The following is a 23,908-nucleotide window of genomic DNA, read 5'->3' as shown; positions in this document are numbered from 1 at the left end:
TTCTTCATTCAACGGAAACTATTTTAAATTCGCTATAAAGAAGTTAGTTAAACAGAGGTCAGACTGTATTTAAATCAAAAATGAATCAATTTTAAAACACATAACTGATCGATTGCGCCATTAAAATTCTGGGGATGGAAACCCCCCCCCCCCCCACTGTAGTTTTGGCTCTGGATACTCAATTGCATTCAGGATTTCATTTGTAAAATAAATGATTGTCTCAACAAAGAGCTCGCAAATTTAAAAAATAATAATAACAATGGGCTCTCGCGAGCCCACTATAGCTCACCACTGCCCTTACCCTACTAAACACCATTGGGAAGACCTAGAATGCCAAGTAAATACCTTTCAGTCAACAGCTGAACTAATTGCTGTTTATGGAGAAATTTGCTCAGCTTTCTCAACAATTCAACCCTTTCTTCCTATCTTGCAAGAGGAAGGGGTTTGACAGAAAAAGCTAGTTTTAGATTGGTTACAAGCTTACAGCAAGCATCCTCAAGATGTCCTATTACTCCAATTCTATTAATATTTTGGTATAAAATCCATACACTAGAAGGAAACTTTATTATGCAATATACCTACCACAAACACTTTTCATAGGAGATAGACGATGGTTACTGCTTGCTGAAGGCTACATGACAACTTTTCAACAGTACATTTTTTAATTTTGAATTTTACTGAATTAAGGCAAAAACTTCATGGTACTGAGAGAACTCTAAAACACTTATAAGGTATAGCTTCAAGTCTGTACATATTTGATATAGGGTTTTAGGAGCATCAGCAACTAGGGCCATATTGCTCCATGTATACTATCTGTAAATGTGCAGGTGTTCTGTGGTCAATTTTGTTTGCTGGAGTTTCCGGGAGTAAAAAATCCATGCTACCCTCACCTGAGACTAACTCAGCCACATGAAAAAGACCAGTAAAAATTCCTCACATTATCGATGACGGGACTCTAATTCGAGTCTTTTCTACCCTGTGTGGGGTCGACAGGGAGTCTACCCATGAGGACACATTTTTATTTAGTGCACTGATCTCATACTGTGGAGACCCTTCTCAAGTTCTGTTTATAAATCATTAACTGTATTTAGAAATTACAAGTTTGAACTCTGGTTTATTCACATGTGCTATTGCATTCTCATGCTTTACCACTGCACTACACTTTTTAAAAAAGCACTGCTCCAGTGGAGAAATACATTGCTATTTGCAGTGGAATTTCACTTACATGTAAGAAAAAACTATCATACGAGTGTAACAAAATTATTCCACAATTTTATTACATTTATACTTATATCAAGCATTATGAATGAGAAAAAGTAAATTTTGTCCATGTGAATTCAGTATAATCCCAGCCTACTGTGGTATGATGCACAAAAACATCACTGCAAAAAAAAAGTCAATTTGCAGGATTTTTTTTTTTACAGCTGAATTTTTATACATCACATCAGTGTGGTTGGTGTCATATAGGAGTTACTTGAATAATCTACCCACATATAATTTAATTTTCCCTACAGACCTCTACACAGTTTGATAAATATTAGACATTTTAACTGCACAAAACTAGAGACAGAGTATAAATTGCACGTTAGCTGTAAGCTGCATTCATAAAAACCCATTTTATTGCTCTTTTTTGGCACATGAAGAAATAGTTGTGCCATTAATTATACTAATCTGTACCAGATAGAAATTAAAAATGAATATAATGGTGAATAAATAAGGACCCTGGAAACCAACAGCCACTGATGCATTTAACACCTGTCAAATCACTACTAGATAAGCTGAATTGCAAGAACTGAATGAGGACAATGTGTTTAATGTTATTTAAGCATGTAGACTATGTAATGCATATCATAATGCAAATTGCATTAACTTTTTCTTAAATTTTTTTTTTCTGTTTCCCTTTTATACTATTATATAGTACACTTAAAATTGATTACTGAAATAAAGGGGAGGGGGGACTATCCAAAATAACTAATTTTGGTCCCAGCTGTTTCAGAAAACTATGATTCTACTGTAGTTTAATTCTTCGAGATTTTCTTCATCGATTTTATAGCTCTCTCTCTCTTGTAGTATGAGGCAATTTGCCAAAGTCATTAATTTCACTGCTCAATGAATTTGCCCTAAATTCATTGAGCAATGAAAACTTCTACCTCATCAAACATCTCGCATACTGCAGATATTTCTCGTCACTGGATTATCAGGTACTCGCCACTTATGCTGCTTGCTAGCTTGCCCACCAATGAGGCTCTAAAAAGAGCCAAACCTGGAGCATGGGAAACATTTTATATAAAGAACAATACACTTCTACACTGGAGCACTGCTTTCTATTTGCACAATACAATATCAAAGCAACTCATGTTTACGTGGTCCCCAACGATATGAGATTGATGTACGAGGCTATGCTCTACTTGTACAATTTGGTTGAGTATTAGCTCTGTCGGTTTTTTTTTTTTTTTTTCTTTAGTTAGTTGTAGGCGCATCGGCTTCTGTGGCCATAATGCACCTCCCAAGATTTTTGCAGTACTTTGATTCGAGCCCGAGGCAGGATTTGAACCCGCGACCTTTGGGTTGCTAGGCAGGCACTTTACCAACCTGGCCAGCCCAGTCGGCCAACGCTGTCGTGAATTAATACTTGATATTATGTCAATCAAAGTAAAGGAAATTACAAAGTAAAACAAATGAATGTCTTATATGATTTTATTTACATAATGTGTTTTTTTTTTTTTACATCAACAATACTGGTTACAACCTATTCTTGAGTAATTCTGGCTGCATATCACAACAATCAGATAAGCTGATTAAAATTATTCAGTGGCATACAAGATAAAACCTAGATTTAGGTTAAACCACAAATTGTGCATTTTAGATCTGGAGCTGTCATCATTTACTACAAGAGACAAGGTGAGGAGGATCTAAGGAGGAAAAGGACTGCTTCTGTAATAATTTTTCATTATGCCAATGCATGACTAACAATATATTAAATATTACCTCATCTAATTCAACCAGTGGCTCAACTTTTTTTATATGAAATAAGTACATTTATAAAATAATAAACTCTTTCAATTTTAAGCTAGTGGTAATAAATCACATGCATGCTTCTCAAGTATACACATAGGATGCTTCCAGTAACTTTGAGGGAGGAAAAGAAGAATTCAAAAATTACTTTCTCAAAAATTATCTTGAGAAATTGCCATATAATATCAAAACTAATTTGTTACTAACTTTAAACATTACTTCAAATTAAATGTATGCATGAAACAAAAGACATAATAAAGCAAAACTAACAAAAGACATAATAAAGCAAAACTAATTAAAGGTAAAGAATGAATAAAAAATTTAATAAAATTCTGCGAGATCCATTTTAAAAAAATTCATATTATTTTACAGTGTTCACTTTTCTTGTCTGGCCCTTCTGAATAATAGATATAATTTTATCAAAATTTTCACATCAGTTTTCAGAAACAGTCAAAAAATTCCTCAAGAAATGTTACAACTTCAATTATTAGGAAATTGAAATTTAAGAACTTCATAGACAAGAAATGAAAATGGCTTATTGCAAAAAAATTCATTCTCTACGTTTTGACATGAAAACAAATAAATAATTGGAAACTTTATTCTTGTAAGGTGATTTTGACACTTGAATCTCTAGTGAGGTATGAATTCAAGGATATTACTGATTCTTGAATAACAAATGGTACAATATCACCATTTGTTATTTAAGATTTATTTATACTGTGGCAGAATTAAAATAATAATAATATTAATAATAAAAAAAAAAACTCTTTCAACTTCCGTTAACTTATTTTATAAATTAATCACAGAAACAGTTTCTAAGAAGATCGATTTAATATTATAACAAAGTTATACATATTTCAATTTTATAACTGCCTCAATTATAACAATTATAAATACTTAGATCAATTTTATGGAAATGAATCAAACCTATGCAGCTAAATTTTCTGCTGCTTTCTTAACAACTACAAATGTGGCAGTATATTCTTTTACTGCTAATTTTGGCAATTAGTATTACGCCACAACAGGAAAGAACAGGACAAAAAAAAAAAAACAACTAAAAAAAAAAAACACCTATTTCTAAACAAGATACCAACATATGAAAAAAGTGTGCATGGCTCTTACATATATTCTCATAGGATTATCTTTTTAACAATGAAAATATTATTTCAAGTGTGCCTAACAACAAACTATGGCCCACTTTTTGTCTGGAAGCATTAATGTAAGCAGTACTGATCTTGGATATTTTGGCATCCTAGAAAATGACATATTTTAGTGCCCTTAAGACTATGGGCTGTCACATCATATTCACGGGTATCACAGGCCAGCCCTGATTAGTCTTAAATAATATTATTCTTAAAATAATGTAGGTAATTTACAGGGAAATTATTTATACATGCTATTTACCCATTTTAAGTAGCAGCTTTAAGAATAAATTAAAGTAAAATAAATAATTTATAATTTATTAATAATTTATATCAATAATTAAAATACAATTTTATACTTTAATTACAAAGTTTTTAACACAAGCATGTCTAGCTTCAGTGGAAAAAAAAGTTGTGTAATTTTGTAGGCAAGAAGATGTAGGTCTTCTTTTTAAAAGTGTAACATTTGATTGGATGTAACAGAAAACCTAGGGAAAATAGGGAAAAATCTTTCCCTATTTTCCTTGATAAAATGGTATTCTGTTAACAAAATCATGCTAGCGATTCCAAATTGCAGGCCTGAATTTAAATTGTCACAACCACATTATGACAAAGTCCTTAGGCTTTGTACCAATTTGTTACAGAATATAGAGGAAACCTAGAAATAAAGTCCTTAGGCTTTGTACCAATTTGTTACAGAATATAGAGGAAACCTAGAAATAAATATACTAGGAAAAGGACAAAGAATTTAATTTACTCTTGCATAGGTCTTTTGCACATCATTTCAAAGAAGCCACACTGGACACAAGTGCTGTACTTTTGAGAAGTGTAATGCTATTTATAATACATTGCCACCAGGCAGACAATCCAAACTGCTGTTAAAAGTGCAATATGACGGTAATTAGTTTTTACTTCTAAAACTGAACATACAAACATTTGAGGTTTGCATTTTTTAGAATTTGCACAAAAACAACTAGAGGTCACGAGGCATAAGTGGGTAAGTGCATGTATTCTATGGTCAGCTCACCTGTTTTGAGACATGAAAATGACAGTGATTAACTCAGCAAAGGTGTGTGTGTTTGGGGAGGAAGACAAATTCCAATTCAACAGGAAATATTTTGCAACTTCAGCTAGTGATGGGGATTGCACCCAACCTTTTCCACAAGGTGTGGGAGAGAGGCAATATCTACTGCACTACTGTGCAGTAAATATTAAAAAATATATTTTCCAGTACCAGTCAGACTTTGGCATCAATATATTTACAATATATTTTCAGTCATTTATTTGGATTCAAATACTGCTGCTGCAACACCTTAATTCCTTATACAACTTTATATAGTTTACCATCAAGTTAGAAACCAATGGGTCTCTCCTTTTCCTGACGTCATGGTGTCACAAGAAGGTTAATGTTTTGATACCCCAGTATATAGGAAGCCTATATGTGTAGATCAATTTAACTATGGATCTGAACCCTCCCAAGGCACTTACACAGAACTGCATTTGCCCTATTCAATCAGAGATGGATATATTTGAGCTGTCATTAATAGATACCAAACTCAAAGGTAAGAGAGAACCTAAGATGCAGATATCCCTCTCATTTTCTAGATAGATTTGGTCTAGGAGGGAAGGGGAATGCATACTCTAGCCTACTGAAGGGTGCTCGCTCGCTCGCTCTCTCTAAATGAATAGCTTGTGTCCACTGCAATTCAACTATTTGGAATTTTCTGAACATCTTGCCAAGGTCCTGCATAGTTATCACACTGGATGTATGCAGTTCTCTGGCAGAAGGTTTCAATCTTACTTCTAGGGTGAAATCCCCTATTCCATTTGTACTACATACTCACATACTATCAGATAAAATGCTGGATTGTGAGGTGTTACATCGAGGAGATGGGAAGGAGACTTGACTGCTTTTTTTTTTTTTTTTTTTGTAGTTGTTGGTGCATAGGCTTCTGTGGCCATAATGCACCTCCCAAGGTTTTTGCAGTACTTTGATCCAAGCCCGAGGCGGGAATCGAACCCGCGACCTTTGGGTTTCCAGGCAGGCACTTTACCCACCGGGCTAGCCCGGTCAGCCTAACTTGACTGCACTGAACATTGGGGGGAGAGCCTGCCTATTGGTACAGCCAATCTTGCTCATTCCACCTTGTCACAAAGCATAACAATCTTAACCTGATGCCATTTAGCAATAACTGACCCACCCATTATTTTACCAGTACTTGTAGCTAGAAGCACCATATTTGCCTGTCGGGTCCCATATTAATTGTAATAAAGGGACTTACATACATTCCACTATGAAAGCTGCAATTGTGCAGTGGATCTGCACAATTCTATAAATGCCATTTTACATCAAGTTCTGACTAGTTTCTGCCTCCTCCTTTCCTCTCCCTTCATTCTTCTCCCATCCTACCCTACACTTTTACGCTCCCACCACGTGTCATTTATTTGCCAATTTCTGTTACTTAAAGCTGGATATTTTAAGTTGATAGTAGAGCCTACTTGCTTCAAAAGCTACTTTAGTGCACTTTTATTTATTTTTTATCAGTTCTTAACTGACAATTATAATTTATATATTCTTTGTTTTGTATTTCATTAAATTTTTTTTAGTATTCATGTTTAAATGATTTATATATTGTTAAGAGTTCAGGTGTTCTGAATTATCAATGGGGCAGTGAAGCTGAGAATTAACTACAAGGCCATGACACATCAGTATCTTTCTATGTAAACTAAATGTATTCTACTGTCAGTTGGTTTGACAGATGAAAAGTCATTGAGAAAACAGCATACATGAGATTAAATCACTCTGCTTCACTTGAAAAGATCTGTGTTTGAATTATGTCACATTGACGGAATTCAAATCCACTTTTGCTGAACATATGGCAAATGAAGACCACCCTCCTGTTAAGAAGGCCTGAGTTTTTATACAAAGAACACAACTCCAAATTAGATATGCCGTCATATTTTCAGGAAAACTCAGAGTAGTAGAATTACAACCTGAGAAATTAATGCCTAGTATGGGACATTCCCTGGAAAACTGACTTTCAATGCATTATAACACTACTAATTATAATATGTTAATAAGGATAGTATGAATCAGAGCTGTACTACTCAATATGTTCTACGTTGATAATAATATTAGTAAAATAATAAGAGGAGTTTACCTCAATATAGTGCGTAGAACACTTCCGTATGATACCCTCCAGAAATTAAAATGGAAAAAATCGACAACTTACCGGTACATTAGAGTAAAATATAAATAATTAAATAATCAATTTAACACAATTCAAATCAATTTAAAACAATTAAAAATCAAATTAGCGCAATTAAAAGAATCTAACGAAAATATCAAAACGATTTTCCTTCCTGAAGCTGACAATGCTTTTCAACCGTATGTCGTGATCACAGGAATGAAAATTACCGAATCAGGTTAAACCTGATACTTAAATAGAGATTATTTGTCTTCGCACATGCGCGTAAAGGTCCACGCATCGGAGATCAAATGGCCGCCGAACATTAACAGAATTCTCGTGTAATTTAATTTCAACGGTTTCTGCAATTAATAGTCGCGTATAATTACGTTGAACGTTAAGTATTTTGGCTTCGTTAAATAAAAAAGTATGTTTTTCGTTAATGGCATGAAAGGCTAATTCTGACGCTGCTGAACGAGAAGCACGAACTGAGGCTTCATGTTGATTTACACGAATATTAAGAGAAAATCGGGTCGAACCCTGATAAGACGAGTCGCAATCACCGCAAGAAATGTTGTATACCAGATCATTAATTTGTGTTGCGAACGCTGAAAGAACCGAGCGATTGTTCAGTATAGTGTGTAACTTCCGTATGGGTCTAGCTATAATTTTAAATTCGGTATCTTTAAAGAATCTGTTAAGCTGTTTGTGCCACTGTTCAACATATGGGACAGAAATAAAGTATTTTTTGATATTACTATTGTTGATTGATGTAGTATTTTTTTTTTTTTTTTTTTTTGATTTGGTAGTTATTGGCGCATCGGCTTCTGTGGCCATATTGCACCTCCCAAGGTTTTTGCAGTACTTTGATCCAAGCCCGAGGCGGGAATCGAACCCGCGACCTTTGGGTTGCCGGGATAGTAGTATTTTGTGTCCTATCCTTAGCTTGTACCCTAATTCGATTTATTGTGTTAATGGGATAACCCCTGTTTAAGAATCTGCTAGTTAATATTTGTATTTCTGAGTCCAAAGCAGAATCCGTCGTTGAATATTTATAGGCATTTAGAAATTGATTAAAGATAATCGATCTTTTGTAGGTGAACGGGTGGTAGCTATTATAATGTAGAAGCATACCGGTGTTTGTAGGTTTTCGATAGATGCTAAATTGTATTTTATTCGAGTCCCGGGTAAGCGTGAAATTTAGAAAGTTTAATGACTTAGTATCCGTATCCTCCCTTTCCAATGTAAATTTGAGACTAGAATGAATATTATTAAACGAATGTAAAATGTCTTGGATAGTATTACTATCGGTAATAACTAGAACATCATCTAAATACCTCCCATAGTATGTGATACAGGTTCGAAAAGGTGTCAAATGTATCTGCTCAATCGTTGAGAGATAGATCTCTGACATTAAGCCACCCAGGCTCAAACCCATTGGTAATCCAAAAATTTGTTTGTATACCTTGTCTCGAAAGGTGACGTAGTTAGCCTCAACTAACAGTTTAATTAAGTGAAAAATTTCCTTAATAGGTAGCTTCGTATAATTAATCGGTGTCGAGTTTTTATTTAACATATCCCAAATAATATCTAATGTGTATTCAACGTTTACATTCGTATATAATGAGGTAACATCTAGTGAGAATAAATTGTCATTGTCGCCGAGTCTACAGTCTTTAAGCTTATTAAATAATGTATCGTAGTTCTTAATCCCAAATTGTATTACCTGTCTAAAGGGTTTTATAACGTTATATACATGTGTGGCTAAGGATGAAAATGCCGAGTTCCTGTAGGAAACAATAGGTCGAATAGGAAACCCAGTCTTGTGTAATTTTACCTGACCGAAGGAAGGAAAATCGTTTTGATAATTTCGTTAAGATTCTTTTAATTGCGTTAATTTGATTTTTAATTGTATGAAATTGATTTGAATTGTGTTAAATTGATTATTTAATTATTTATATTTTACTCTAATGTACCGGTAAGTTGTCGATTTTTTCATTTTTTCCGTTTTAATTTCTGGAGGGTATCATACGGAAGTGTTCTACGCACTATATTGAGGTAAACTCCTCTTATTATTTTACTAATGTTAATAAGGATGAAATTAAGTACTTGGTTTTAGAAGGAATCAAGCACATCTAAAACTACATGGTAGATATCTTAAAGGAATTTTCAGTTTCACTCTTTGCAAAACTAAATGTACAAAACTAAACTCTGAAAAAAATAATTGACAATTTTATAAATGTGCATATATACATTAAGAAAGAAAACAAAAAAAAAAAAACTATAAAAATGCAATTGTAACAAAAATAATGTTACCACTACATTTTGGATGATAGATAGAGTACTGTCTGACTTGTAATCACATATTACTTCTTAGAAAACCAATTCTCAACTTTTTGAGATTCAGCAATTACTTCAATTGCTATGTTGCCAATAACATTCCAATTATGCTACAAGTATTCCACAAAATCACATTTTCCCTGCTATTTCAATGTTTTAGAACCAGGCTGTGATGGAATTTTCATGACATACAATATGTCATGAAAATTTCTTGAAAAGTTTACCCAATTGTGGAAGGTTATTTATTATTAACAAAGGCTCTCTCTGTTTAGAAATAACTATAGATTCAATCTGACTTTCACTTTTCAGAAGTGAAAATTGAGGAGTGTCATTAAAGGCACCTAAAATTGAGGTAGAGAAAAAAGAAAGGGTAGCTGTTTTTTTTTTGGGGGGGGGGGGGAGTTATAAAACTGAAGACAAGGCAATGATATTAAATATCATCTCCAATTATTTTTCTTTATTTACAACACCCAAAACCCAATCTTACTTCATCAACTAATTTTACTCATTAATCAAACTTTTCATTAATAATGCTATTTCAAATATATGAAAGACTACGCAAAAAACAGTTTGTTTTCATATGTTAATAAACAGAAAAACTTCATATATTAAGAATACTATTTTTGGTCCCCTCAATATTTTCTTTAACACAGCTTCTCAGTTACGACAAAGAAAACTTTAAAACAAGTATCACAATATTTCATTATTTATATTTCATTCAACATGCATAGCAAGAAAAGGTATATGTCTATTTAAAATGAACAAAAATCCAAATGGCAATTTAATAACAAATTCAGGAATTATTCATTTTTTTAAGAAAGTAAAGCTGAACTGCATCCAATACTGTCTTACCTGCCTATCTAATTTTTCTGAATATAGAAGAAAAAAACACAACACGAGCTAATTTATATAGACTAAGCACTTGCAGTGGATTGGTAATTGTACTTCAATTTAAGGTACATTTTGTTTGGTCTATTTCAACCAATTTCATAATGTCATTCTTTGTCATATGCTGTCAATTTTAGCTCATACAGAGTGTAATAACTTATGAATTTCCCAATAGTAATAAAGATAAAGTTCACTGAAAATAGTTTAAGTTTGCAGCATAGTAAAATTCATTAAAAGGTGGCAAAATTCTACTCTGAGCAGTGCTAATGAAACTTTTTTTTTTTTTTTTGACTGTGGGCTCACCTTAATCACGAATTTAAAATCATGACAGTGATCGAAATGACTATGATATTAAGTCATTTCCATAACTGTAATGATTTTAAATTCATTACTACATAAATGGCAAGCCAAATGAACTATGGTTGCTTTTTGACACACACACACACAGAGCTTGGATATCTCAACATTGTTTAATTCAACTACATAACTGCCAGTTATCAAAAACTGGAAACTAGAGAAAATTTTTTATATAGATAAATCTGCAGTGGCTTAGCCAGGGTAGTCTGCAGGTACATTGTACCTCCTCCTGATGACAAAATCTGGTATTGTGGTGCTTTTTAGCATTAGGCGATTGGTGCCTTTTTTTTGTGAATGTACCTGCTGACAAAATATTCTGGCTATGCTACTGTCAATCTGTCAATATAATTAATGAACAATTATACTAATATCAGTGGCTCTTTCAAATTAATAAGTAATTAATACATTATATGATGGAATGGGAAATTTATACATCATTACAAAATTCGATAAGCCATATTTTAAAGTTATTTGGTTATTTTATGTTCTTAAAGTACTTATTTTTTTATTCTATTCATAACATAGTATTAGCTACTGAAAATTTGCACCCACTGAGTCAAAATGATTAACACTAATGCGGCTTACAAAGGCAAACTTTGATATTAGAGATATTAAAAGTAAATCCTTATTATCATCAAAGAAATCTAACAATAGGTAACACTGTCAAGAAAACATACAAAATATAATTGTCTTCTCCTACTGCTTCATGTGGAGCATTTTAAAGTAGCAAGTACCTTCTCTTTTGCATTTTTCAGAAAATAGGAATTAAGAGTCGTAACAAAAACTCGATTTCTGTATTTTAAAACCAAAATACATTAATGTTTATACGATATAGATGATTCTGAATTCTTTATTCCATTGTTTTAATTTCATTCATTATTTTTTTTTTAAGCTACTGGCAGAAGTCAGACAACATATTATGCAACAATAATATGAAACATAATATGCATTAAGTCTGTAATATCAGGGTTATGATGTCCTGGAAACATATGTATTAGTTATCTCAAATGTCTTGAATAACAACATTATCAAATACTAACCTTATCTTATGTTACTCAAATCACCTTTATATATTTTTCATTTTCAGCTGTTTATGCTGCATAGACATTATAAACAGCTGAAATGATCACGAATAATTAGCTACAATGATCAAGAATGCAATACAGAGTATCCCAGACAACAAAGCACAATTTTGTAAAGGGAAAATATTGTTTAACTCTCTAGGAAGCTTGTAAAAAGCACAGTAGCAGACACATGATTGTATTTATTTTGCCAACCAGTTTATTTGGGGTGGGGGGAACAATACGTAGTTTAAAATAGGAAATTTCAAAATTTTATTCTTAATTCTGACAGTACAGTGTGTATATATATATATATAAAGCCTTGTTATCTAAAAAAATTTATATATTCCCAACCAAAGTAATGCTTTCATACATCGTTTCTTGTTTGTTGCTACAAACAAGCTACAAAAGCTGATATTGACAAGAAATGCTGTTGGTAGCGTTATTTCAAATGAAACAGAAACTAATGCTGGGGAAACAGCTCAAATAACTTCAATGGTTGCACCAAGGTAGTAAACTATACAAGAACACTTAATCTTAAGTATTTAAGTGTGATTTAAATGTAAATCTATTTAAATTCACTGGGGTGGATGGAATCTATCCAATTATGTTATGTAATGTTATTTGGTTTTTAGGAGCATTAGCAACTAAGGCCATATTGCTCCGGGATAAGCGGTGGTCATTCCCTGACCTTTCCGCATCCTCCGTATTTGATGGTGACGGGCTCGAACCCCAGTCTAATCAAGAAGCGTGTGCTACGCACTGCTGCTCCTTCCCACCTGGCTACGGAGGCACCTCTGTCCAATTATATTAATGGAGGTAACAAAGGAAGTAAGAAAACCCTTAGCCATAATTATAAGAACATCCGTGGATTCAGGCGAAGTCTCTACAGACTGAAGAGGTGCAAATGTAGTCCCCAATTCACAAAAGGGATCAAAGGTGACACGAGTAATTACAGACCTGTTCTTTTCCCCAGAACTTCTGTTTCGGGGAAAATAATGGAGTCGCTGGTTAAAGAAGCGCAGGATCTATGTTGTTGTTGTTGTTTGGTTTTTAGGAGCATTAGCAACTAAGGCCCTATTGCTCTGTGGATATGTGGTGGTCATTCCCTGACCTTTCCACATCCTCCATATTCGGTGGTCACGGGCTTGAACCCCGGTCTAATCAAGCGTGTGCTACGCACTGCTGCACCTGCCCACCTGGCACTGGATGCACCTAATGCAGGATCATCTAGACAATACTGCAGTTACAGTTCAGACAAAGCATGGGTTTGTTAAGGGAAAATCTTGTCTGACAAATTTGATTGGATACTAAGAGGTGGTCACAAAGGAATTGGATGCAAAAAATAATTCTCATATCATATACTTGAATTTCAGAAAAGCTTCTGATACTGTTGCACGTGGAAGACTATGTACAAATTGGAGCAGTATAGCATTAAGGGCAAGTTGCTGCAATGGATAAAGGGATGGTTGAGTGAGAGAAGACAGTGTTAATCAATGGACACTGCTCTTTGTGGACTAATGTTATTAGTGAAGTCCACCAGGGTTCAGTGTTGGGCCCAATATTGTTTTCTATATTTATCAATAATATTGATGAAGGTTATATCAGGCTTAATGTTCAAGTTTGCAGATGATACAAAGGTTGGCAGGGTTGTTAATAACAGCAATGACAATACACTACTGCAACAGAATCTAGAAAAGTTGGGCAGATGGGCTGAGAAGTGGCAACTGAAGTTTGCAGTTATTAACCAGTGCAAACTAGATTTTGAACAGGCTAAGAGTAGAAAACTTGCTTCTTGCCCCAATGGTAGCCAAGCATTCTGATTTCTTGCCAAAGCTATTGACCGCAACTTTTGGCAATCTCTGCTCTCACCTCTATCAAAACCAGATGGTTCTGTTGTCACTTCAGTCAAGGATAAAGCTGACCTGTTAGCATCCCATTTTTCTTCCAACTCGTGTATTGATGATCTTGGTAAAACACCTCCCACCATTCCCAACACACTCCATTCAATGCCTCCTGTGGTCTTCCATCAAAAGGATGTCAGAAGGATTTTGAAGAATCTTGTTGCCGAGAAAGCTCCAGGTCCTGATGGTATTTTTCCATTTGTTCTCAAAACCTGTGCTCCTGAACTTACTCCTGGTTCTTTGCCACCTTTTCTCACTTTCTTATTCCAAAGGTGTTTTTCCTTCTGCTTTGAAATTTGCTCATATCCAGCCAGTACCTAAAAAGGGTGACAAATCCCTCATCCAATTATCATCCCATTGCAATTACTTCTACTCTTTCTAAAGTAATAGAGAAATCAATCCTCCAACTCTTAAACTACCTAAAAACCTTCCATCTGATCAACGATGACCAGTAGGGATTCCGTCAGTGTCGATCCACTGGTGATATTCTGGCTTATGTTACCCATTTATGGACAAATTCAATGGAAAAGTTTTATGAAATGCAAGCAGTTACTCTTGACATCTCAAAGGCTTTTGATCATGTTTGGCATAAAGGTCTTCTAACAAGCTTCTATCTTATGGTTTGCCAACTGTTTTTTGTAATTGGTTATCCAGTTTTCTCTCTGATCACTCACTGAGGGTGATGGTAGATGGCTCTCTGTCTTCTAACTTCTCCACTAATGCTGGTGTCCCCCAAGGTTCAGTGCTTTCCCCCCACTCTTTTCCTCTTGTATATTAATGACCTTCTTCCATTGACTGGAAAACCTATCCATAGTTTTGCCAATGATAGCACATTGCATTACACTTTCCATTTTGAGAAATCTTGCCCTGCTCAGTCAGCTTCAACTTCTCAAATAACCGCTACCAATTCCTTAAATGCTGATCTCCAGGTAATCCTCCAGTGGAGTAAAGACAACTTAGTTGATTTCAATCCTTCTAAAACTCAGTCTTGTCTTATATTTTGCAAAAAAGATTCTTCTGCTCCTATGCTTATCTTTGGTGACACTCCAATTTCTAGGCAAAATGATATATCTCTTTTGGGGATTACCCTAACTTCTAATTTCTCTTGACACAAGCACATTACAAATATTGCTTCCTCTGCATCTAAAAAACTTGGTTGTCTCTTTCGCTCTCAGTGTTACTTTTCTTCCAAACAGCTGTTCACTCTGTACAAATCGCAAATCATCCCTACCAAGGAATATTGTTCGCACATCTGGGGCAGTGCCCCCAAAACCTCTCTCAGGCTTCTAGATTCCACTCAGAAGAGGGCAATTAGGTTAATTAATGACTCGTGTCTAGCAGAGTCTCTCCACTCGCTGTCTCATAGATGTACTGTTTTGCTGCATGCCTTTTCTACAGATACTTCCATAGGTACTGTTCTTCTGAATTCGCTTCTATAATTCCCGCTCTCTCTTTCAAAACAGTCCAAACACGTGCCGCCACCAACCAACATCTATTTACTGTCCAACTTCAAACTCACAGAACCAACTTTTCATCTTCCTCGTTTACTCATTCAACTGCTGTTTTCTGAAACAACCTTCCTTCATACGTATTTCCTGAAAATTACAGTCTACAGAAGTTCAAGTCTAATGTCAACAAATATCTTCTTTCATCTTCTCAACCTCCAACCCAAGCACGGTACTTAGTACTATAGATTCTAATACCTCTCATGTTTGGGGTTTTCATTAAAAAAAAAAAAAAAAAAGTTTAACATTGACAAATGCAAAGTTGGGTGGCAGTAATCCCAGAGTAATATACAGACTGCAGTACTACACTCAAGGTAATGGAAAATGAAAAAGACCTGGGGGTAACTGTGCAGTCAGATATGAAGTTTTCACAGCAGTGCAGACAGGCTGCTAGAGCATCATGAGGTCTTGTTAATGATATTCAGGAACTTGCCAGCAGGGATAAGGAGATGATAAGTGACCACTACCCACTGCCTTTTGTATAAGGCCACAGCTTGAGAAGGTCTGGAGGCCTCATTTTAGGAAGGATGGAGAGCTGCTGGAATGAGTACAGAGAAGGGGCAATAAGATTGATGAGGGGAATAAAGGGGGTACTCTTATAAAGAAAGGCTTAAGTTCTGCAAATTTCAGCATCTGGACACTAGACACCTGTGAGGTGATCTGATTGAGGGGTATACGGCTTAGAATGGTTTGAGCAAGCTCAATGCTGATGGAATTCTTCCTCTTGCTCAAATTAAGCACTTGAGAGGGCATAAATTCAAACTGAGGAAAGACAGTTGCAGAATAGATATGTGAAAATTTGCCTTTAGCCAATGAGTGGCTGATTGCTAGAACAAATTTCCATCTTTCATTGTGAAAGTTGATAGCTTAGATTAAGAACAAAAGTCTTAATAAATTCAAGGAAGAACTGGACAAAATTTTGGAGCAAATGAATAAATGAAATGGAAAGCGTTTTTTTTTTTTTTTTTGGCTGATGATGTATAAGCTTGCTTTCTTGCACTAATATGCCACTATTAATGCTAATGCTAAATATGATGTCAGGAGTGCTGTCAATAAAATGGGTGAATTTGAATTCCTATTGTTGTTGTTGCTGCTGTTGCTCCTCCTTAATGGTTTTATGACACAAGAGTATCAAAGGCTAAGATGTGCCTTTCTAGGTTTCTTAATGTAACTCATGTTTTGTTAGCTTTGCTTATCAAATCAAATTTTCTGAATGAAATTAAAAACAGTTCTAGGCAGCATTACCTAATATCTGTTGAAGGGTAGGTGTATTCTGATTATTACATGAACATCTGGAAGCATAGTAACTAAATTTCTGAACAGATGGCACACCAAAAGAATGTTTTACTGAAAGCTGAACTTGGCAATGAGCAGGGGGGAAGGGGTTTTCTTTAGCTAAGAGATAATGACCCATAGGTGTGTGCGTGGGCAATTCACAGTCTAGCAAACATTACTCCTCTGTGATTTTTCCTGACTGGGACAAAACACTGACGTAAGACTAACTGGAAAATAATACCACCCAGAAAAAGGAGATAATCAGCTTCATTATGGTATGTATAATGTATTTTGAAAGGATAAGCAAGATAGAAAGGGTAGATGTTATAATTCTCATCAAAAGCAACCTGAGAATGACAAAAGCATTCCCAGATTCAGAAATTACACATGCCAATACGGAATCTGTGGTGTGAGGAAGTTGAGGAATCTTGTGCAAACCACAAGATTGCAAAGAAAGCCTGTATGTGATATGAAATGGGAGAGCAAGAACAAAAGTCTTAATAATGGGTGATTTCAATTTGCCTCTTACTGATTGGTAAATGGGAGGGTAAAACACAGTGGAGTAGAAAATTTTTAAATAAACTAGAATGGTTATTACTTGCTCAGCATGTTAGAGAAAAAACCTCATGTAATGTGGTTTTTTCACATTACAAAAATCCACAGGTAAGAATATTCTTAACCTGATCATTACCCATGAACCAGATAATATCATAAGGTTTACAGTACAGGTGCTATTAGCATGAAAAGCAGTGACAGTTAAAGTAAAAGCATGGGTTTTAATTTCATGAAAGGGGACCATGACAGTTTAAGACAATGCATGGCCTCTCTCAACTGGGCAGTTAGCACAGGGATAGTAAATAAATTAGAGTTAAGGAATATTTTTAAAGTAATAGTCATAGAAGCCATGAATACAATAAACTAGATATTACTGAGAAAATACAGAATGATGGGAAAGATGCTGGGCAGAAAAAAATGGCATGGGAAATTTAGAGTGATGAAAAGTACTGAACCTTATAACAGCTACAAGATGACCTGTAATAATACACAGAAAAAAATTTGAAATGAGATATTACTGGCTAAGAAAGCAAAGAACAGGCATGAGGAGTTTCTTTTCTTTTTTTAACATATGTGAATATAAAGAATAAAATGAACAAATCAAATCAGACCCTTATAATAGGTAATGGGAAGTCTCAGATAACTCAAATAGTGTTGCAGATCAATCAAATAGTACTTTGCATTAATAGTTACAGGTGAAATGAGCGAGTCTTCTAGAGTTGTGGTATATACCATAATTTTCAGAGAGTAGCAAGAGAATGCACTGAACCATCAAGAATGCAATCAGGCTATCATTGAACTTGAGAGATAACTTTGGACTGGAAAAGTCCAAATGTATTGCCAATACATAAAGGTGGTTTTACTGACTGGCCAATCAACCTCCTTTGGTTTTACTGACTGGCCAATCAACCAATCAACCAGTAAGGAAAATCATGGAAGCAATGAACAAGGATGCAATACAGAGCCATTTGGATAGATAGAAATGGAATGCAGAAGGAAACGCTGCATTATTTTGTAAAGAGAAAAACCATGTTTAACCAACCTAGTTATCAAGTTTGACAGTCACTCATGGGCTAGATGTAGAAAATAATCTCAACAGTGTTTATTTGGATTTTAGCAAAAATTTGACTGTCCCACATGACAAGTTAGTGTATGTGTATAGATGTTAGGATCAGAAGGAAGACCCTTAGATGGATTACAGAGTGGCTGGCAAAAGAGACACTGGTATAATTAATAGTTAACCTTCACACTGATCCAACATAAGTGGGACCCACCTCCAAGGATTGGTACCCGGACCACTGTTGTTTGTGATTTTCTTAATAGACACTGAAGGGATACCAGGAAGCAATGTCAAAATATGTAGATGATGCCAAGACTGGGAGACTACTTAATGTTCAGTGCTTCTTCATGATAACTAAGCTTTGGGGATAGCCAGAGAAGTAATAGGTATTTTTCAATGCAGCAAAATGCAAGGTCTTATACTTCAGGAATAGCAACCCTAAAATAACTTATAACCTTGGCAAGGTTGAATTAAAACATAGATGAAGAAAGGGATTTGAGGGCTACAATACAAGTAGTAGTAGCAGCATGTGATGAAAGCAAGTGTATGAACTTATGCACCATCAGCCAAAAAAAAAAATTTTACAAAACAATTCAATCTAAATGTTTGTCCAGTTCCTCCTTAAATTTATTTAAGCTATCAACTTCCACAACTACAGATGGAAGTTTGTTCCAGAAATTAACCACCTGCTGGCTAAATGCAAATTTCCGCACATCTATTCTACATCTGTCTTTCCTCAATTTGAATTTATGCCCCCTTAGGTTCGTAATCTGAACAAGTGGAAGAATCCCATCAGAATTCAGCATGCTCAACCCATTCAAGGCCTTATACACCTCAATCAGATCACCTCGCAGGTGTCTAGTCTCCAGCCACTGCAATTTGCAAAACTTAAGTCTCTCTTGGTAAGAGGATCCCTTCATTCCCCTCACCAATCTTCTTGCCCTTCTCTGTACATGCTCAAGCAAATCTACATCCTCCCTAAAAGGAGGCCTCCAGACCTGTACGCAGTACTCAAGGCGTGGCCTGACCATTGCCTTATACAGAGGGGCAATCACCTCCTTTTCGCTGCTAGCAAAATTCCTGTATATCATTGACAAAACCCCATGACCTGCCCTGACAGCCTGCCTGCATTGTTCAGAAAACTTCACATCTGATGCACAATTACTCCCAGGTCTTTTTCATTTTCTACCAACTTAAGTGTAGTACCACACAATTGGTACGTTTCTCTGGGGTTACTTCTACCCATATGCAGTACTTAACATTGACAAATGTTAAACTTCAGTTGCCACTTCTCATCCCATCTGCCCAAATTTTCTAGATCCTGTTACAGTAGCACACTGTCATTAACAACCCTGCCAACCTTTGTATCATCTGCAAACTTCGACAATAAGCCTGATATACCTTCATCAATATCATTGATAAATATACAAAACAACAGTGGACCCAACACCGAACTCTGTGGGACTCCACTAATAACATTAGTCCACAAAGGTAGTGTCCATTGATTACCACCCTCTGTCTTCTCCCACTCAACCATCCTTTTATTCATTGTAGCAACTTACCCTTAATACCATTATGCTCCAATTTGTACAGTAGTCTTCCATGTGCAACAGTGTCAAAAGCTTTCCTGAAATCCAAGTATATGATATCAAAATTATTTTTTGCATCCAGTTCATTTGTAACCACATCATAATATCCAATCAAATTTGTCAGACAAGACTTTCCCTTAACAAACCCATGCTGTGTCTGAGTTATTGCTGCAGTCTTGTCTAGACGATCCTGCAATGCATCTTTAACCAGTGACTCCATTATTTTACCGGGAACAGAAGTTAAACTAACGGGTCTGTAATTACTCGTGTCACCCTTCTATCCCCCCCTTTGTGAATTGGGGATACAAGTAGACATGAAGCTCTTTGTTCAGTACAGACAACAGGTGACAGAGATAGCCCATGCTGTTTTATTGATAAGTTATCAAACATTTGCTTGTATTATATAGAGACTGCAGCTAAAAAAAGACAAGCTTCTTGAAATGGTCCAAAGATAGGCATGCACCTGGTAAGACTGGCAAAAGTGCATCCAACAAGAAAAGACTGAATATGTGGGCCGCAGAGCTGCTTAGTAGCTAGGCACCTTAGAGGGAATGTGACAGGTCTATAAGACTCTGTTGAAAAATTAACATGAGGTGTCAGTTCTAAAAGGTTTGGTTTATTTTCTATGATGCACTGGCAACCTAGGATATGATACACCAAGTCTAGGTAAATTCAAAAGCCACCTATGAGTGAACCACATGGGTGGTTAATCTTTTTTTTTTTAACTGGTGTGGCAAAAATCTGCGACTTTCTTATATCGTATAGTTTAGTTTCTTACTAAATATTAATACTAATGAAAATTAGTCAAAATGCATAACAGTGAACCATGAAGGAATATGTGATGGTTCATGGAAAGTTTTAAGACTGGTTAAAAACATTTTTGATATTTATTTTAATGAATAAAATATATAGGTAAATAACATTTGACTGGTTTTTATTTTATTTATTCATTTTTTAAAAAAGGTTTAGGAATGATGATATATAGTATATAAGAAGCAACAGGAACATATGAAAAAAGTAGTATTTTTTAATACTTCGGTTTAAGTTAGCAATTACTACTTTCTGAATATACAATATGTAGACAGCTATAACTGACTGTTAAAGATAATGATGTTAAAATGCAGCATTAAAAACCTTGGTTATTATGCTAATAATAACCAAGATTTTAATGCTGGTTTGGCAGAAAATATATTAATAAATAAATTTCTTTATTCTCAAGAAGACAAGGCCAAAAGAGCTTGCATACTTGTTATGACTATGTATTGAATTATTAATAACAGCCAGTTTTTTGGCACCACAATGGGATGTACATTTTTTGTGGTAATGTACAGATTCAATCTCACAACATGCATACTGGCAGCCACTTGCATTACCCTAGGACTACAGCCAAATACAGAACTCTATATTCCTCTTAAGTTTGAGATTCTTAAACATAATACTTTTTGAGTATCTATCAAAATATTAACTATGATATCCATATCCAGTGTAGAGATGCAATTTATTATTACGTACATATAATAATGGAAGCAGATCACTACCATTATTACAGAAGAAACTAGACAGAATATAAAATGAAGACTTTTATGACTGCACTTCAAACTTATCCCAAAATTGGTTTGTTTTATTTTAATCACAGGTTTATATGACAGTTATCCAAATTTAAAAGTTTTCTCTTAAATTTGACTGTATTATTCTGAAAATTAAGACTGTTATACAATCATGCAGTGCATCATTTATTATATTATGAATGACAGTATTAATATCTAAAAAATGCAAAACTACACAACCATTTTTTTTATTTCATCCTTTAAACATCCTGTTTCAGTCTCTTACAAAATTAATTAAAGCTATTCTTTCATTTTCTTAGTTTATTTTTAATGTGTCTGTGTGGCTGCATGCTGAGACACAGACGCATACATACATAGGTGTATGTGGGTATAGGGAATTAATGAATGAATGACACTGGGGCATCTGAAATATCCTCAAATCTTAGCACTAGTAATCCTATCTTACTGTTAGGAAGAAATTAAACTATAACAGTATTCATACTGGAATAATTAAGAAAATAATAATATAAAATAAAAAATTAACTTTTTTTTTTTATTTCAAGGCCTTTTATAATACGAATGAAACTAGATACTTCCATATGGTAAGATTTAAAAACTGTACACTGATAAGCTTCTGACAATTCCTTATACAGTAGAAATTTGGATATATATAGTCTAATCAATAAGAAGACAGTTAATCCAAAATGATAGCTATTACACCCCCCCCCCACATTAAATTTCCTACATTTCGGGAAAAAAATAGCACTGCAGCATGCTTATAAGGTTAGGATTACCCTAATAACCATATAACCAAAATGTCAGAAACATAGTACATGAAACATAAACACCAATAATGACACAATGAAACTGTCTGCACAGATGAAACTTCAATTGAGAACCACTTACGCTGTAATAGAATGATTCAGCCTCCATGTGGTTAATTCATGATTTAATTCATGATTATATTTCTTTATCAATGTAGATAACAACTGTATAAGGTATACCCTTTAGCATTCTTTAGACAAAGATTATAAAAAGCATCATAAAAAAGGCAATAATGGAATTCAAGTATGGAATCTGACATCTATGAAGATAAATTAACGATTGCAAAGTATACTGACATGAAATCGTGCATCTCCGTGTCACATAAATGCCTTTAACCTTCTCTGATGTACAACTTTCCAATGTCCCTGTCTTCATTTGACTGTTTTTTGTTTTTTTTTTAAATTACACTGTTAAAGGAAAAATAATATATTCCAAATGATAATGTATATCATTTACAGCAGTTTATTTACCAAGATGGAGGAACACACCTTAGAAAGCAATATTATTTATAATAAAAATAGTTGTTAATACTGCAGAAACTAAGTGGCCTTAGAAATAACTTCAGTAAATAACTAATGAATATATATGAAATATACGACCACAGCACTTACTTATGGCAGTTCAAAGTCTGCTGGCTGCCAAACAAAGTAACATTAATAAAATACAATTCAAATTTACTTTGCATGGTTACTATGGCAGTGCATAAATTTTTTTTCTAGTTGCAAATAAAACATCTGAACCATTTTCTAAAATTATTATAAATTTCCTTAATTACAAATCTTACATATTCTTTTTATAAACAAAGCTTTTATAAATAATATGATACAATGTACACAACACAATACCATAATGCTACACGTGGGGGGGGGAATCATGTGAAAATTGACTAAATTTATATTTTAAGTTTTCATTTGACTTATCAGTAGTGTGCAGGGCTTCCTTTTCATGGATTCTGCAGTGGCCATAATATAATGGTAAGCTAAGCATTCAATAATTATCTATATTACTATTAAATTATATAAATAAATGTTTGATCTGTTCTTATTACACTCATGGAAAAAGTTCTTTCAGTCAATTTGAAAGATTTATTAAAACTATTAAAATGAATAAAATAATAAATATTGCATATAATTAACAGTGACTAAGTGTAACATAAAATTGATGAATATATAAAATCAAATTATAGGCTGGAAAAAGGAAAGGTTAGCCAGGTGGGAAAGTGTAATACTTCACAATATTATAAAATTTTTATTTATAAATGTGACTTAAGCTTGTTTGTTTGTTATTTGGTTTTTAGAAGCATTAGCAACTAAGGCCATATTGCTCCGGGGATATGCAGTGGTCATTCACTGAACTTTCCACATCCTCCATATTTGGTGGTCACTGTGACTTAAGCAATCCATAGCAAAAATTAATTGCATAATTTAACAATATGTGCTCCTGTCATATTGACCTCAATCACATAGTATCTTTGAATTAATATTGACTGAGATCAGACCATACGGTACCACGAGAATCGCTTAAATTTAGCAGGGCGGTCAGTTAAATTCACCGGGCAGTGCACCCATTCGAAGTCCTGGGGAGAACACTGCACTAGTTCAGTATGTTTGCAGCCAGTATGCTAGTGTAATATGCCACGCCACACCAGCCTGTTCAT

At 34.5% G+C, this 23,908-nt stretch overlaps 1 protein-coding gene across 1 annotated transcript in view; it reads right to left on the bottom strand.

Moving 5' to 3' along the window:
* Nucleotides 1-2,813: 2,813 nt before the first annotated feature.
* Nucleotides 2,814-23,908, bottom strand: part of LOC150087661 (mitoguardin-like) — a 90,255-nt gene continuing 69,160 nt past the window's right edge. Inside the window, exon 8 of the mRNA XM_090369853.1 lies at nucleotides 2,814-2,912. Within this exon, the coding sequence (XP_090225979.1) occupies nucleotides 2,888-2,912 (25 nt within the window). The 3' untranslated portion in view covers nucleotides 2,814-2,887. The remainder of the gene's footprint in view (nucleotides 2,913-23,908) is intronic.

Source organism: Mastigoproctus giganteus, chromosome 3 (assembly GCF_048544385.1).
Source record: "Mastigoproctus giganteus isolate SK-2022 chromosome 3, ASM4854438v1, whole genome shotgun sequence".
Lineage (NCBI taxonomy): Eukaryota > Metazoa > Arthropoda > Arachnida > Uropygi > Thelyphonidae > Mastigoproctus > Mastigoproctus giganteus.
The sequence above is the reverse complement of the archived record's forward strand: the minus strand, read 5'-3'. Positions and strand labels throughout refer to the sequence as shown.